The sequence below is a fragment of the Rhipicephalus microplus genome, chromosome 5 (genome assembly GCF_043290135.1).
Source record: "Rhipicephalus microplus isolate Deutch F79 chromosome 5, USDA_Rmic, whole genome shotgun sequence".
Lineage (NCBI taxonomy): Eukaryota > Metazoa > Arthropoda > Arachnida > Ixodida > Ixodidae > Rhipicephalus > Rhipicephalus microplus.
In genome coordinates this window covers 53,510,248-53,528,732 of record NC_134704.1, presented here as the reverse complement: position 1 = coordinate 53,528,732, position 18,485 = coordinate 53,510,248, and the positions used below count along the sequence as shown (strand labels likewise).

Genomic DNA, 18,485 nt, shown 5'->3' with positions numbered 1-18,485 from the left:
CGTACCTGGTCATGTGACCGTGTACGCGGTCGACGATTATTTTTTTTTTTTGATAGAGTATTGAAATGTTGCTGGTTTCTTCATGTTAAAAGATATTACTCCATGGAAATAGGCCTGCGTTAAGAGTATGCATTGAAGTGGCGCTGGCTTCGCGTGAGATAATATTCCCATGCTCGTCAACGCGTGTTGAGCAGCTTTTCAAAGTGCTCGTGCAACCGTGGTCCGCTGTTTCGAGGTCACTAAGATTTTGAAGCGACATACTTTTGCTATACTTACACTTAGTCTCAGAAATGGCGTGCACTTCTACTCGGCACGGCTGCTGGGTATATGCGTAGTGACGTTTTCAGTGGCTTGGCTTGACTCGTGCATCGGGAAAGTAACGACACCGGAACAAGCCGCTTATATGACACAGGCGCAGGCGCACGCAGCACAGTACAAATACAGGGAAGGTGCATAGTGCCCCATAATTATAACAGCTTCATTATAAGAGCTTGATATTCTCAAAAATAGTAAAAAAAACGCGAAATAAAGATGATTAAGCATAGTTACAAGAACTCCTGTGAAAGAAGAGCGACGACAGCTTCCACAACTGGCGAAAAGGGCTGGTGAAATCGCTGTAAATTTTCAGCGTTGTTAGAGGAAATCTACCTCTGTGTTTAGGGCCATTCAGACCGAAAAATTCTGCTTGCGAAATAGCCGCAAGATTTGGCGGTTAACTACTGCAGCTACAAACACAGCGAATGCCTCCCATAGCACCGTAAAAAAAAATGGGTCGAGAAAAATAATTTGTCGGCCGCTTTTAAAAAACGCCAGATGGTCGGTATTTCGAAAGCCCTAAACTATGGCGTCACCCATAATCATGTCGCAATTTGGGACGTTAAAACCCATGTTGTTGTTATTATTATTATTATTATTATTATTATTATTATTATTATTATTATTATTATTATTATTATTATTATTATTATTATTATTATTATTATTATTATTATTATTATTATTATTATAAAAATTTGTGAACGCAACAAATCATGAGGAAATACGAAACTTACAGGGTTTTTTTACGCATTCGACTAAGATGACTCTTAGCTGACATCCATCATTTTTTCCTTCTTAGTGCATTGTATTTAGGGAGCCTACATGACTGGCCGTAATTGAATCGATTCTGCCCGCCACCCTACGAAAAGTTTCTGCACCTAATACTGTTTATTATTGCCTCCATGATTGGTGGTACTACACTCGGTTATTCGGGCCTCCGTAATCAGCCCACTTTTGACCAAGCTGTATAGTTAGTCACGGGGTGACGTCCTCATGCTATACGTAAAGTCACGTGGTGTCACAGTTACATCATGATAACGTCGTAATAACGTCAGATATTTTTTTGGCAATCTCTATGTGACCACTTCACTTTGTGACGTCGTCACGCGATTGGAATTTCTTGCGTCCGCTGTCCCCGGTGCTGCGGGACGCGCTGTAAATTTTCGCGCATTCAGATGAAGGTGAAATTCCATATGCCTGTGTGCTTAGATGTAGTTGTGTGGTGAACTCTAAATGAGACACGTTGGCAGCGCCACCTGCTGCACCGTGGCGCACTTAGAGTTCACTGCGAGCCCTCCACTACGGCGTCGTCTCTCTGTGCAGCCCAAGTCACACGACCACAGGCGTGCGTAGGGTTACTTTTCAAGGGGGCTCGAGGGTTAGTCGCAACACCACCGTCTTTCTATATCTCAATGTAACGAGTTGGCTTTGACCCCCCGCCCCGAGTCGCAGTGACATCCTGCTTATTATGTAAATTTATGGAGGTGGCTTGGCACTTCACCCGCTCTTAAATCACTAGGAAAGCACCCCCCCCTCGGCCCCCCCCCCCGTGCGCACGCCATGCGTACATCTAATGCCATTACTCATGAGATCAGACAATGCACCCTGGAATTTGGGCAGACACTCGCTGCATCAGCTGCAGACTACTGCGTATTATGCAAGTATGTCTTTGTAAAGCGGTTGTCTGGGTTAATTTTTCAGGATGTTTCACAGGGTGTTTCAAGAAAGCCCTTTAAATTTTCAAAAATGGGGAAAATGCGACATTTCATCGCTTCATTCACAGTTACTGCTTCTGTAGCGGCAGACACATTAAGAGGAGTCAAGTCGTCAATCAGGACAGTAATTAAATGAACTAAATCAATTAACGTTCCTAATGAACGGAGGTGGGCGGCCGCTATAAATGGGACAATTGAAGCCCTTCCTACGAAGTGCTCAATGCAGCTTTCACATTTCTAAACCTTACTGCCCAGTTAAGTTTCGACTGCGCAGTAAGAAAATTCAACCAAATTCGCGGGTGAAACCGAAACCGAAGTGCCGATGTTTATCATTCCTGTGAAGTCAAGTACTGGGCTACGTGCAGTATTGCAGATGATTTCTCGGGAACCCTTCACGGTGTTTAGGTGAGAGGGAGAGAGTCGTGATTAGGACGCGAGGACTCTTCCTGTGGAAGGATGGTTTGAACTCAGGATAGCCATTGGATGCTCCAAAGAATATGTAAAAACTGTTCCTTTTTTTTTTGCCACTCGTTTTGCTGTGCAGTACTTCTTGGTGGACGAAACACTCGACTTGAAAGAGATGCACCGGCCGTTGGAACAACGGGAGCTCGCACCAATTCTTCTGGGACGCCAGAGGATCCCCAAGGCGCAAGAAAGCAGGGGTGAGTGGATGTGTGCAGCAAGTAGAGAAAGTACTAGCATTGTTCGCGAAGAACGTTGTGCCTTACTGATGGTTTGTTATGAAGCGTGTCGAAGAACTATTTTTCTTGCGTAAATAAATTACTCTTTCAAAAAAAAAACATACTTGATCCCTCTGTTATATTCGGTAAAACACGAAAGTGAAACAGGCCTTCACTGAGGTAGCTGAACGTTTATAGTGCATTGTTTCACCACAAGGACGAAGCAACGACTGCAATCGCAAAAAAAAATTAATATAGCACAACGAACGACAAGAACCTCGAAGCTTGCAGAGTGCTTCTCGAACACAAAGGATGCACAAAAAGAATATACACAAGACGAGCACTAACAAACAACTTTCACGGCTCGACACCTAAAGCACACTGCTCAAGCACAAATGACGACGCACGAAGTGAATGCACAGTTACACACGGGACAAGCGCGAGCTTGTTACTTCTTCATTTATGAGCAGCCCGCTCATTTTGCAAACGCGGCCACCGCAGTGAGCGAACTGCCCTTCGTGCACTCCTGTAAATTTAACGTAATTTTTTGGTGGAACCACAAGACGTACAAACCTCCTCCCTCCCGAGATACGTGTTAGGCGCGCGCGCATCGCAAAGCACGGGCGACGACCAATTGAGCGCGCCCTTCGCGCCATCTCTTAAGTGATAACGAGAACGTGCCGAAGTTCCACTGAGCTCTGAGTACCATGCAGCAAATGTAAAAAAGTGTGCATAAATAGCTGCAAAGCGAGAGGTACTCGGCTCGAGTTCCGGTGACAGAACCTTCATTGCGATAGCAATTGTATGGACACTCTCGACGGATTTTTCCCATTGCCGTCACCGTCATGTAATGAAGTCACGAAGCTATGTCATGACGCCGTCAACTGAAATCTAAACGTTGTTGTAATAACGTCCGAAAATTCGGGTGTCTGCGAAATTTACATGATCGTGTTGCATCATCGGCATAACTCGTGTGATGACGACACCATCGACGGCCAATTTTCACTTGTATTGAGGAAGGTCCTCAAATAAGGAAAATGACGCAGTGACGTGCTCCTCAGAACGCCCCGCCGTTTGTAATAGTCTTCCCGCGTGTAAAGATGGGAACAACTCTGACTTCCAATTGTTAGGGGCAGCTTCCTGTCTTGCCACACCTCCCCCCCCCCCCCCTTTCGATGATCACGCTATGCTGACGCAACCTGTGCATGCACTATCAATACATTATAAGACTAAAAGCCATAAATGTCGTTTGCTAACTACGAGAAAGGCCTAACTCTTTTTTTTTTACCAGCGCCCAACATGGCTTCCGCAGAACCTTCTCTTGTGAAACACAACTTATTTCCTTTACTCATAAACATAACATCATCCTCGATCGTTGTTCACTAGCAGACGGTAATTTCTTAGATTTTTCCAAAGCGTTTGAAAAGGTATCACACAAGCTATTACTTCTTAAACTAAGCAAATTAAACCTAGGTCGCGATCTTTTAACGTGGTTGGATCACTTTCTCTGCAACAGAACGCAGTTTGTTTCCGCCAAAAATTATCACTCCCCTTCTAGCACTGTTCATTCCGGCGTCCCTCAGGGTTCAGTTTTAGGTCCGCTTTTGTTTTTAATATGTATTAACGACCTTCCGTCTTGTGTTTCTTCTAACATTCACTTATTCGCGGACGACTGTGTAATATTTTGGGAGATTAACGACATAAATGACGTTCACATTCTGCAGACTGACATGAACGCAATTTCAAACTGGTGTGACACGTGGCTAATGGACCTTAACACTACCAAATGTAAATCAATGCGAATTTCTCGGTCCTTATCTAAACCTGTTACGTACTACCTTAACACTTTCCCCTCTCGAGTCAGTCACTTCTTACCGCTATCTTGGTGTTCATATTACTTCCTGCCTAACCTGGTCACTTCATATTAACACGATTATCAACAGTGCTAACAGAACGTTAGGGTATTTTAGGCGTAATTTCTCTTCCGCCCCTATGTCATTAAAAATAACGTTATATAAAACATTAGTCCGTAGTAAATTAGAATACGCCTCTTCCATATGGGATCCCAGTACTGATAACCTAATCAGTTTCTTAGAGCTAGTACAGAATAACTCCGCCCGTTTTATACTGTGTAACTACAACCGTACCCCTAGCATAACGTCCATGAAAAACACATTGAACCTTCCTTCCCTTGCACCCCATCGTCAATTTTCTCGCCTATGCCAGTTTCATGAAATATTCCATCACAGTTCTCATTTGCGGAACGAACTCATACTTCCACCAGTGTACATTTCCTCACGAGTAGACCACGTTCACAAAGTTGGAATCCAGCCCTGCCGAACAAGAACTTGCCTCCAATCCTTCATACACCGCACTTCAAAAGAATGGAACCACCTTCCCGGACTAACAGCCACCGTTGTCGACCACCAACTTTTTCGTACCGCACTAGCTAATATTGTTTACCCAGGAACCTAACAAGCCTGTACTCATTTAATCAATTTTGTATTTGACATGTATCTTTGTAACCACTCCCCTCTTTAATGCCTCTGGCCTTGAGGGTAAATGGAAATAAATAAATAAATAAATAAATAAATAAGTGTCTGAGACAGTGAGTCGATTAGTCAGCGCCAGTCGTTCGTCAAACCGTGTAATTTTGCTTTTTTTTTCTTCAGCGATGAGCACACCGATAACTTCTTCCGTCGTAGAAACGCTAGGAGCGCAATGACCCTTCTTTGCACAGGAAAATATCTCGCTAGATTCACGCGCGCGAAACGCGACCGAGTTCTTCACCGCGCACTAGCGGGTGGTGCCTGGAACCACCGACTAGCCTCGTTTCTCGACCTTCGCCTTTAGGTCCTGCAGCCGTGCTAGCAGCGTTTCGTAATGAGAAACTTGAAGAGGGCAGATACTGGGGTAGCGGATTTCCGCGCACCTCAGACGCAGGTGACGCTTGACATATTCCTCGTAACTGTCGTAGTGCTCGAGGAACAGCTTCAGCACTGGTCCCCGAAGCGCCGGCGGATACGAAGAACCGCCGTCGAGGCAGCTTTCCACCGCGTCACACACTGCGACCCTGACAACCTCGTGACGTATGTAGATGTTGTAGTCATCCGCTCTTTTTCGGGTGGTGGCATCGTTGATGCGGAAAAGGCGGTCGTAGTAAGGGTTTTCAGACAGCAGCGACTGGATTGAAAGGAGTACGTGCCCTAGCGACAGACCAGGACTCCATTGCGGTCCGGAGAAAGTGCCGAGAATGCTGAGGGACACCTCGCCGCTCTCGTAGAGGTAAGGGTGCAACCATACCCGACCAGCGTCCGTCGTGAGGAAACGAACCACGGGCGGCTTATTGGGGTACTCTAGTGGGTACACGAGATGGAAGAGCAGGAAGCCTCCTTCGTAGGGCGTCCCGGAGGGTCCCACCACGAGTGCGTGCATCCGGGTGATGTCGTTCTCATCGGGTGTGGCGTAGATTCCCGGTGGCGGGTCTCTCGCGAGGGCCGCGACCTCCTTCTTGAGCCGCCGAGGGACGTCAACGTCGAGTTCGGACGACATTGGAAATCCTGGATCTTAATGGGATATACCCTCGAAGGTTGTCTCAGTGCACTCGGCTTGCTAGCCCTCGCCCCAAGTTTGGCTGATGATGATGATGATGATGATGATGATGATGATGATGATGATGATGATGATGATGATGATGATGATCCTTGTTATTCTGGCGCAGTCCCACAAAGGGTGATCGGCCAAGGACCGGGCGGCAGGACCTTTAAGTAAAGGCTTATGGTTTTACAAACACAAAGTAATTTTGGACTGAAAAAAAATATACATATATAGAAAGAAAAGCCAAAAATCGAGAAAGGAGTATATATGAGCAGGGATCAGATGTGATCACTGCAGGCTATCAGATGTGATTTGAGACAGAGGTAATGGTGGGTCTAAAGCGAATGATATGTATATATAAAAAAGGCACTTTAGCACGGCAATCGCTTTGTTTCAATTATGTAGTCAAATACCGCAGAGCAGACGTCCCTGTGGCTATAACCAAATTTATTGCTGCCAAACGATAAAATTACTGCCACATTTAACTCTAATCCTAATTTTTGAAGTGGAGCTACCAGGTATCTTTTCCGCTGATAAGAATATCGGCGACAGAATAAAAATAAATGATCTATCGTTTTCATTTCTTCGCAAACCTGGCACAAAAAGGTGACGCTTTTAGACCAACGTTATGTAGATAATAATTTAGTTGTGGAACTCTACAACGCAATCTGGTAGAAGTAACTTCCAATTGCCGTGTTGTGCACCACTGCCTGCTTCGAACGCCCTGTCCAGGCACGCGCTGTTCATCTTCTATCAGCTGCCCCTAACGGGTTATGTTAAATAAGAATAGTGCTTGAACACACAAAAAACGTATTTTTTTCATTCACGTTAATTTTCGTTCACAATAACGACTATACTGTCTGATCTTAATGGGGGAAAACAATTATTGCACTCTTTCTGTTCAGCGTGCATTGTTTTTCTTAGATATCAATATTCAATACTGAAAATGTATCAATAATTTTTATAATAAATTATTGGCCGATCCCCCCGCGTGGGTATGAGTAATATTGCGGCATCATCATCACCATAATTTTACGAAAGTAGTAACATTAAAAGGAGTGGAGCTTTCTATGATATACCATCGATTAAGCGAAAAATCACTTTTCGAGCCGTCCAAGTGTTGCGTAAGAGTATACCGAGTTTTACCGCTAAACTTACGGCCAACCCAGGAATATTAACAGCAAACCGGCTGAGAAAATAGTTCCTTGCGAGCAGATTGCAGAAAACTGTATGTCACAGTCTTAACGGTTACGTGCCGCTGCGAGGCCTAACAGAAAACTGTCATCATCACAAACGGGTTTGTGCCACAGAAATCGGATGAATCCCACTAATCATCACGGGCTCACTAAATTGAAGAAGGGAACACGTGGTACGAGCCATTTGCAGAGGAAAACAACAACAACAACAACAACAACAACAACAACAACAACAACAACAACAACAACAACAACAACAACAACAACAACAACAACAACAACGTAGACCAACAAATGGCTGCGAAGCGACGGCGCCGAGTTGAAGACCCCGAGTACGATACTACAGGGAACGGGAAGGGCTGTGGCTGCGAGAAGATCACGAAACGGCGGAATGCGTGCACCAACGACGACATACCCGCCGTTCTATGAGAAGTGCGTTTGATTTCACCGCGAGTTGCTGTTTCTGGAGTTGGGGCAATGGTGTCTTGTCTGTGACTGTCTGTGGATGAACTCGAACCCCCTCTCGCTGAGTATCAACGTTGAAACAATGTAGCGCTACCTTGCTTAAGCCTATCTGCAACCTAGGGAAGCAACCTGAAACCTTCATCACCTAGCTGATGCCTGAAAACAATTTAAATGTGGCCAGAAGTGACGATTTTGGAACTTTCCTGTGGTGTGCCGAATGGTTCAGTTGGACTTGTATGCTGTCTTATACAGGGTCAATTATAATCCCGCCTCCTCCTTCTTAAGCTTAATTTTATATGCACTGCCTGCCAGATCGACCCTCTTTTGTCCAAGCGACGACGTCGTTGACACCTACACCACTGGATAGCACGCTTTTAGCGGTAGACCCGTGACACGTTTAATGGATAAATGGCAGAGGTAACCCGACTGGTTGTCTAGCGGGTCGAGCGCGAAAAGCAACAACTGTCTTCATTCTCTTCTTTCACTGGCACTCTTGTCTGGGCTGTATATCCATGCTGCGCTTGTTTTCTTAGTTAAACACAACATTAATGAGAATCTACAGACACAAATGCCAAGGAAAGTACAGGGCATGTTATTAGAAATAATTGTAAAGTAATTGTGAAGAAAGAAAAGTGGACGAAAAGATGTCTTGCCGTAGGCAGGGACCGAAACTGCGACCTTCGAATAACGCGTCCAACACTGTATACCAACTGAGCTACCACGGCCGCTATATATCCATCCTTGAGATGATGGTAATAAGACGATTTTGTAGGTTTCAAATAAAACTTGAGAATTTTGTTTGAAAAGGTTGTTCTTCTTGTTCACTATTTGCCAAATATCCTGTGTAATAGTTATCACGGAATGCCTTGCTGTTTAGCAGATCCCATTCAGTGTCTGGAACATGCGTGTTGTGTCATGTAAAGTCATATCTAGAATATATTCCATGCTCTAAATGTGATAGCTGAGTTGTCTTCAGCGACCTGATGCTAAGTGTGGGTCAGTTTAATGTGCTCCGGTATATCTGAAGCGGCTAGCCACAGAGCTGTATATCTGTTTCTAGTTGGTTTTCTCAGGGTCAAGCTGCTGCAGCAATAAGCTAATGACTTGAGGACAGGGAGTACATGTATAATACCAAAGAACCCCACAAATATTAACTTAGGAATGATCCTTCTGTGTGGATCTATTGTTGATATCAGCAGAGTATTTGTAAAAAATTCTTTTGGACGACATGCATAATCATCTTTTTATGGCAACACATCTCTCAATGTCGTGTGCAACGAATCTTAAGACAACCTCACCCTGGCTTCCCCTCTCTTCTAATCCTAGGCTTTAAAATCACTGTAGCAACATATAGCGCACCTATTCATTAAAAAAAACGGAACATGTTTACGGTCGATCATTTCGAATCACAGGTTTGTTCGGCAAGTACGAAACGGAAAGCGACGGAGAAGAGTACATTGGACCCGAGGACTTGCAGCTGGGCCGGCGGCTCAACATCTATGGTCGCAGCTTTCTCATCTACGACTGTGATGATTTCACCAAGAACTTTTATCGTGAGCACTTTGGAGTGGAACACTTCGACGTCATAGACGTTGACATCAAAGAAGAAGAGAGGCCACAGCAGGTAAGCAGCAGTCTTCATTTTATATATTAGCCACGCATGACTTTGAAACATCACACACCAGTTGTATGGTGGCCTCAATATTAGAGCACGCCCTCATGGTGTCACAGGTTGAATAAAACGAGAATAACTCTAGTTGATCTTATTCAAATAGTAATGGCAGTATGGTTCGAAGACAACTCTGTACAACGCAAGTTGGAACTTCTAATAACCGATTTGCTTACAACTGTCTTGCAATGTCAGTCTACGGTTAAAGCCATATCAAGGTGTGGCTGGGAAAAATGTTAATTGTGCAGTGCATAGAATCAATCAACTGAGACACTACACATTTTTTCAGGGAATAAGAAACAAAGTGGTATGTACTGCACTATAGGGAACATAATAATAACTAAATGTGGGGTTTTACGTCCCAACACTGCGATATGATCATCAGAGACATGGTAGAGGAGGGCTTCGGAAGTTTCGACCATCTGGTGTTGGCTGCAACGACATCGCAAAGTTTGAAGTTTGAAGTTTGAAGTTTATTCATCATCATTAAAACATACATCTTTATCCAATGGTTTAATGGGAAGAGAGGGGCGAAAAGACAACTAAATGCCTGACAATGCGCCAATCCCCGTTCAGACCAAAAAGAGAGAGAGAGAGAGAGAAATGAGAAATAAGGAAGGCAGGGAGGTTAACCAGATGCTAGTATCCGGTATGCTACCCTACACTGGGATTGGGGAATAGGGGGTTGAAAGAGTAAGGGAGAGTAAAAAAAAATAAGAGAAAAACACCGACACACACGCACGCACAAAATCAAAATAATGCACAACGCTCAGTATATCTTTAGAGCATGAACCAAATTCAATACAGCAAGAGAAAAAAATGGAAAAAAGAAGATACAGCGAAAATAAAGAGAGAGCAGTGAGAGAAGAGAGAAGAGATTCCAAGACACTTTTACGTGCACTTTTTACATATACCAAAGAAACCTTTAATAATACAGTCGTAGTTTTGACCAGTTATTAACAAGTGTCAGATCACGAAGTGAACCGTAGCTGGCTTGCACAAATTTAAGGTGCATTACATTTCCTAGACAGTACACGAGATGCGCAATCGTATACAGAAGAATAAAACAGACATGTCATGTTTGAAGCGAGAGTAGATAAGCGTGTATCTTTTTTTTTAACTGTTGTTGAACGACTTTCCTTCACTATGCTGATAACCATGCTGCTTGAATTTAGAAATGAAGGAATGAGGTGTGCCAACTTTTGCCTGTCATAGTTCGTCCGAATTCTCTCACTGTAATAGGTGGTGTTTCTAAAACTATACGTTTGTAGTTTCCGGGAGTAAGCATCTTTAAATTGATCTGCATTCGTTTTTATTTGATCATAGATGACTGTCGCAAGCTTTTTATAAAATATGTTTTCAAATTTTAGAATTCCATGTTTATGAAAAAGTGGAGGAGAAGGCGTTTGACGGGGAACATTTTCAATGATACGCAGCGTTTTTTTTTTGTAGTTTGTCAATACCAATTTTATTTGTTTTCGTTGTAAAAGCCCAGATTAATACGCAGTAATGTATGCTTGAATAAACCGAAGCGTAGTAAAGCTGCTTTGTCACCCAGAGAGGTAGTAAGCATCTTATTTTTCCAATTGCACCAATGGACCGTGATACCTGGGTACGAAGTTTATCTACGTGATTGGTCCAATTCAGTGTTTCGTGGAAAAGGACGCCTAGGAACTTTTGAGTCTGAACACGCTCAATCAAAACTCCTCTAAAAGTGAGCTGTGGGTCACGGAAAATGGAACGGTTTCGCGGATGAAAAATAATGTATTTTGTTTTCTTAATATTTAATTCTAATTGATATGTTTGTAACCATAGTACCATGGAGCTTCTGATTGGTTGTATGAATGACTTAATGATCGCTCAAGTGAGAGAACGAACAACAAAGTGCTACTGCTATGACACCGTAAGTTCAATCTTTTGATTGATTGATTGATTGATTGATTGATTGATTGATTGATTGATTGATTGATTGATGTGAACTTATCCTCAAGAAGAGGATGCGAAATAGCCAGACCCATTTCGTGTTTGAGTACTTTGTTGGGACCGCGTTATCGATTGCACAGCCCGTTCCTCCGCACAATGGCTTCGGTTCTCCCGAAGACACCCTGCAGTCAGTGCTGAGGATAACTCCGAGGAGGGCGAGGAAGGACAGCCGCCAGATCCTGGAGAAGGAAGGAATAGTCCTACGCTTCCAGGCGACGCTGGTAAGTGTATTTCATTCAGGGTGGCTATTTTTTAAAAGAATCGTAGACAACACAGTAATTGGATTGACAAGAAATTAAAACTATGTTTTCATTATACAGTGAACTCTCAACTGAGGGAACTTCAAGGAACCCAAATAAACATTTCATTAACTAAAAGTTCCCTAAACTGAATATTCATTGGAATATGGAATAACCCTGGGGTGGAATGCAGGATGACCAGAGCTTCTCGGGCAGCCGAGTTTGCTCCGAGCCCGCTTGCGGTGGCCGTAGTATGAAGACAGTGCGGAGCGCATGATAGCAGCGTTGATAAAAAAGGCTACACGAACGCGCGTGGCGTTGGAAATGCATGTGGGACATTTGCGGCGGTTATCGAAGAAACACCGCGTGTGAGCACGTCAGCGCTGCCACCCACTCAGCATTTTAGCTGTGCAGCGATTGGCATGCTGTGTTTTTGCCAACTCAACATGCGCCTCCCACAGGCATGTTCGTGGTCGTATGTCCTCTTTCGCACAGGTTCTTTCGTTCCACCTGCAGCATGGAAATTTCCACTCTCGAATGCAGTGAGGGTGCATACGCAGCACTCTGGTGCTGCTCGTTTCGATTCTATCAGTATTGCATATAAATATAAGGACAGGTGGTCACCAGGGGCGCTTGCATCTTGTCGGCAACGCGGCTGTGATTGGATATGTCGGGAGCGCAGTGAACTTGAATGCGAGACATCTTAGCCGCTCGTTGATATTACTTACTTCAGCGTGCGTGTGTGCATAGTCTTCGTGATAAAGCTGATAGATTAATCGTGCCGCTCGACGTGAGTACTGCTCTTCGGCAAGGGCAAACGTGGTGGGCGTACCCGATATTCGCCGCGGCCATCTGTCAATCAAACTGATGAACGCCAGAACTCGGATAAAAACTGGTTGACTCTGAGAAGGCCCGAGTTCAACTCGTGGCTGTGAAGGTGCCGGTGTGACTGTCAAGCGTTTTATGCAGTAAACGCTAAGCGGCAGCTTCTTTGCATATAAAATAATTTGGTGAGCTTACACTGCTTGTGCAAGGCTGAAGTTATAGAGGAGTTTGTGATAACCTAGCTTTTTGCAGCTTTTTATAGCTCCGCCGCGGTGGTGTAGTAGCTAAGGTTCTCGGCTGCTGACCCGCAGGTCGCGGGTTCAAATCCCGGCTGCGGCGGCTGCATTTCCGATGGAGGAGGAAATTTTGTAGGCCCGTGTGCTCAGATTTGGGTGCACGTTAAAGAACCCCAGGTGGTCGAAATCTCCGGAGCCCTCCACTACGGCGTCTCTCATAATCATATGGTGGTTTCGGGACGTTGAACCCCACATATCAATCAAATCAAGCAGCTATTTATAAGTTGGTTGTCTACTTATGTGCGTGGTCAGCTTCGAAGTGAAGACCGTATCAGTTCTGTCTTAATTTTTAATGTACTGATCGGCTGAGGCTTAATGATCATTACACTGAGCTGTCTTGTCTTAATTGATAAGGTCTCAATAAAAGGTAATTATGTCGCCCAATTATTGAGCCCATGATCAGTATCGAGCTATTGAACGTAATTTTGATTAGCCTGATACTACTTGCCATCATATTAGTAAGAGCTAATTAGCCTGGTTTTACTTTGTCCGCTTATGAATAACGTCGCGTTAATTAGCATCGAGTTAGCTCATGAACTAGCATGCATTAGTTAGCCCGGTTCTAGCTTTACATGTCTTCCTTAGTACAGTCTTCTTAAGATGGGGCTTAATTACCTCGACTTTACCATTTGGCGTAATTAGCTGGGTCATAGCATGTCCTGGACTTAGTAGCCAAGTATACCATGTAGCCAAAAAAAAAATCGCAGCATATATCCGCGGAGTAAATGATGATGAGTGGGGCGAAGCTTCGGATGGTTTATCGGTATAAACTGGGAATCGTCCGTCCGTCCGTCCGTCCGTCCGTCCGTCTGTCTGTCTGTCTGTCTGTCTGTCTGTCTGTCTGTCTGTCTGTCTGTCTGTCTGTCCGTCCGTCCGTCCGTCCGTCCGTCCGTCCGTCCACACCTTCTTAGTGAGTCATCGAACTATAGGCGGTCACGTCCCACGAGCTAGGAGCGACATACCCATGGCTTTAGCTTCTTCGCCAGTAAAAGCTAATTAACCGGTCGCACGTGCTCGGGTGCTACCGGGCGATGACAACAAAGACGATGCGCACCGGCCGAGCAGCGCACTAGAATGTTCAGGCTGACCATGACAATTAACAAGTGGTCTCGGGCTTAGCTGTGGTCACGATGCTATAAGATGCTCGGCTGTTACTGATCTCAGGGGCCACCGTGCTAATTATTCTCAAACAGACTTAGTGCAGGCCATAAAAGCTCCAAAATCAATTTAAACATCCCGTGTCTCTAAGAAATATCGTCCCGAAATGTTTCTGACACCTTTATTGCATGGGTGAACTTCTCCACTCAGTGGAACGACTGACAAATGAAAGAAGATGTCTCTGGTTTGAAAACACTGCCCAACTAAGTCGACCGTCTTTGACGCGATGACTGATTCCATCATTACCAATGAAACACAGCGCGCTGAGGGGTGAATTTGCCTTTTTTGTACTGTGGGCTCGTTCATAAGGGGGTGTCGCCAAAGCTCGGGAAGATGCCGAGTTTCGGGAAAATCGGCTGATCCTGCATAGCGCCCCTGGGCACAGCAGGTGTCAATTCAAAAGTGTGAGCTACAATTCACTTTGACAAGAATTTCGTCATTTTCATTTGGACTGGCGTCCTAATTGTTTGATGGGCAAAAAGAGACAAAGATGTCCAGAGAGTACGTTTCTGTGTACTGCCTGCACGGCTTGTTGCGGTGACATGAAGTCATGCAACGTTTTGTTATATCATGCAACCTCGGTTATAGAGGTGCAGAATTTAAGCCTGCCTCAGTCATTACATCTTCGTCACACTCTTATTTCGGTTCAGTACGAACGTGCGAAACAACGTCCAAATCAGAGAGTTCTGATCACGTGTTGAAGCGCACGTGGCTTGTTTTAATATACCGCACGGATGATATGACTCGGCGGCGCTGCATGTACAAGCGATGCTGCACCACCGCTGGTGGAGGGGTGATTTGGGGGGCAGCAGGCTGCGCCAGAGCGCAAAACTTCATCGTTCTTAAAAATGAGCCCCTGTCCGCAAATAAGAAATATTCACTATCCAGAAGTTTCCTTAACTGAAATATTTTTGCATAGAATGCATAGGAAAACTACAGATATTTTCGAAAAGCTCGGTATTCTGAAATATTCGTTAAACCAACTTTCGATCAATTGACAGTCATCTGTTTAATCCAGCTGAGATTTAGTGTTATTTTCACAGCCCCCTCTAATTTCACTGTTTTTTTTCTCCAAACTTAGTATAAGAAGAGTGCTTTTCAGACAGTCCCAACAACTACTGAGGCACCTACTTATTTTCAACGGGGTACTTCGAGTTAAAACGCCAAGTTACCTTCCTGGCATTCCTCGCTGTCTATTGTGTCTTGGCATTGTCGATCAGTAAAGCAACACTAAATGTTTAAATACAGGCTTCTCACATCCCAGTCGGTTGCAGATTCATGTAATTTGTGTGTAAAGTCTCTCAACGACCTCCAGATCTCCCCCCCCCCCCACACACACACACAAAATAAAAATGTATTAAGTTGTACAAGCCATAAGCGTTTACAACAGGAAGATCATTCGTGTTGTCTGGCGTTCCTTCAGGATCGATACTATATAGAAAAAACGCTCCCTTTCCGTTTATGAAAACGGCCGCCCATAGTGTAGTGTCTTTTCAAAAGATGTTTATTTCGCATTTTCCTCTTACTGATTTCAATTAAGTCAGTCGTACGCAGCCAGAGGAGGTGTTTACAAAAAAAATCAAAGAGCACGTGTTCTGCCAGCATGGTATGTCATGTGGAGGGTGGTTCATCGATCACTGAAACGCTCGCGTGTATACGTATGGTACGCGATTGCCTCGATTACGAAATACATTGTCACGAGCTTTGAAATTTACATAATTAAGGGTCATTTGCTTGGGAAACACTGAAAAACAAAAGCTCATTTTGTCGGAATGTTCGTTCTTTTCTGTAAGGTCTGCGGTGCACTAAACAGCCATTTTGTTCATCTTTTTTTGAAGATCCGCGTTGAGATATGCATGCCTCCGGAGTGCTTACTTCGATAAAAAAGCAGCACCTATACCACCAACTTTTGGCACAACCCCGAGGAAACGTCTCAAATCGACAAAAGTATGCTTGCGTGGCACGCAACATTAATGAATATATGGCTGTTCGAACATTCTAAACCTTCGAATAACGAGCCCAACATTCGACTCACTCTTGAATATAATTGCAGGAGTCGTGAACACTTTTAATACGTGTATAATACTTCAAGAGATTGATTGATTGATTGATTGATTGATTGATTGATTGATTGATTGATTGATTGATTGATTGATTGATTGATTGATTGATTGATGTCTGGGGCTTGACGTCCCAAAACCGCCATATGATTATGAGAGACGCCGTAGTGGAGGGCTCCAGAAATTTCGACCACCTGGGGTTCTTAACGTGCACCCAAATCTGAGCACATGGGACTACAACGTTTCCGCCTCCATCGGAAATGCAATACTTCAAGAGAGTCGGGCTGAGAAAGGTATTCAAGTAAAACATTTTGTTGAGCTAGTTGGTGCATATTTTACAGAAGGAATAAGGCGCCACTAGAAGCACACAAGTAGAGACATGGGCGAACGCCTAATCAGTTGTTAGAAAGCATTCGTCCATGTCTCTACAGCTATTTATCTTGTTTGCGCCTTATTCCGATCATAAAAAAAGGTATGAGAAACTATTGTAAAAACTGAGATTTTTGCCGGCGTGTATGTAACTGCAAACATGCCACTTCGCATGGGGATGAGAATAGGATTAAAAGACTCCAGAAATAAATATACAATTAGATAAAAGGGAAAATATATAAAGTAATAGAAAATGCGCGAGTGAACCTGATACAAGTCTTTACAATTGGGATGTCAGGTAAATACAGTTTTCTCTGTGAAACAGTAAATAGTGAAATCTTTCCAAACAGGCCAATTTATGACAGGTAATCGAATAATACTCAAACCTATCGCTCTTCAGAAGGGGCCCTGGGCATTGGACTTAATACGCTTCGTAACGTTAATGCAGAAGTGGCGAATCATGTCCATTTGTCTCGTAAGAAATTTTCTCCCGTCGCGGTATGCATGACATTCAATGTAGGTCACACGTAATGGTCTAGTGGGCTTTCGACGGCTAACACGAAGGTCGGGGGTTCGAATCCCGGCTGCGGCGGCTTGGACGGAGGCGAAAATGTTTGAAGCCCGTGTGCTTGAATTTAGGGGCGCTTTAAAGAGCCCGCTGTAGTCAATGTTTCCGGAGCCCTGCACAACGGCGTCTTTCATAATCCTATCATGATTTTGGGGCCTTAAACTTCGTGTATTAATAATACGCGCTCCACTGTCAATGTGCTGCCACATTTATCACTGCAGTGTTCAGTGGTAAGCCCTTTTGTGTTTAAATAAATGTTCGTGTATGCCACATTCAGTTGACGACGATGGTACAGTGCCTCTAAGTGTCGATGAATTGTTCGGAAAACCTTCGCTCTCGCCTCTGGGTCAATGCCAATATATGGTCCAAGAAGAGTTAAATTTCTACGCATATGCATGGACACGGGAAAGGGGGGGGGGGGGCAAGGGGAGTGCTTTTCTTAGAGGGGTGGGAGCAAAGTCTGCCATCCATATTGTGCCACATTGACACAATAAGGCGGGGGGTGAGTGGGGGTGGGGGATGGAAGACTGCACTGACTCTTCACTCTCCATGAAGGCAAACACTATGCACGCTTATGTTTCTTACCATGGAAATTACATTGAATCTTTTAGTGTAAAATAGCGCAGATACTATTCTTTTACCCTGCATTTTCTCATCAAAAGTCAGTACTGCTCGGTACGCACCACCAGCTGGTAAAGATTTATTTTTTCAAGCGTTACCTCAGGGAGTTAACAGCGCACTGTCTGACGTCATCGCGTACAGGACAGCACCCTGCCGCTGGACAAAGAGCGCAGCTTCGTGATCTGCTTCTACCCATCGGACGAGACGGTGTCCATACTGGAAAGGCCGCTGCCGAACTCGGGCGTTCCGGCCGGAAAGTTCCTGCGTCGCATGAGGCTGCGCAAACCACTCAACGGATTCCCGCCGCAGTCGTCGGCGGCCGAGCCGCGCTACTACGACGTCGGCGACTTCCTGGTGGGCAACGTCATCGAGGCCGTCGGCAGGCGCTTCATCATCGTGCGCGCCGACCAGTTCGCGATCAACTACATCAAGCGCCACCACATGGAAACGTTCGCGAACGGTTGGTGAAAGAGTGCGTGGTCACACTGGCGGTTTACATGCGGTTATGCGACGGCTTGCGGCGGGCGATACCTGTTCACACATTGGGATGGCTATAGATGTGTTACTGATATGGGTGTGTTCATGTGCTATGCGTGTGTTATTGGTACGGCTATTGATTTACACTGTGGAAGAACCGGGCGAGGGAAGTAGGGGAGAGGCGGCCGCTCCCTTAACCTTTTAACCGGCTGAGAGGGCGCAAATTCTGCCCATAGCTTTACTCAGTCA

At 44.7% G+C, this 18,485-nt stretch overlaps 1 protein-coding gene across 1 annotated transcript in view; it reads left to right on the top strand.

Moving 5' to 3' along the window:
* Window positions 1–18,485, top strand: part of LOC119173866 (EF-hand domain-containing protein 1) — a 63,361-nt gene that overhangs the window by 39,027 nt on the left and 5,849 nt on the right. The window contains exons 6-9 of the mRNA XM_075895478.1: window positions 2,578–2,695; window positions 9,384–9,595; window positions 11,704–11,844; window positions 17,901–18,219. Of these exons, the coding sequence (XP_075751593.1) occupies window positions 2,578–2,695; window positions 9,384–9,595; window positions 11,704–11,844; window positions 17,901–18,219 (790 nt within the window). The remainder of the gene's footprint in view (window positions 1–2,577; window positions 2,696–9,383; window positions 9,596–11,703; window positions 11,845–17,900; window positions 18,220–18,485) is intronic.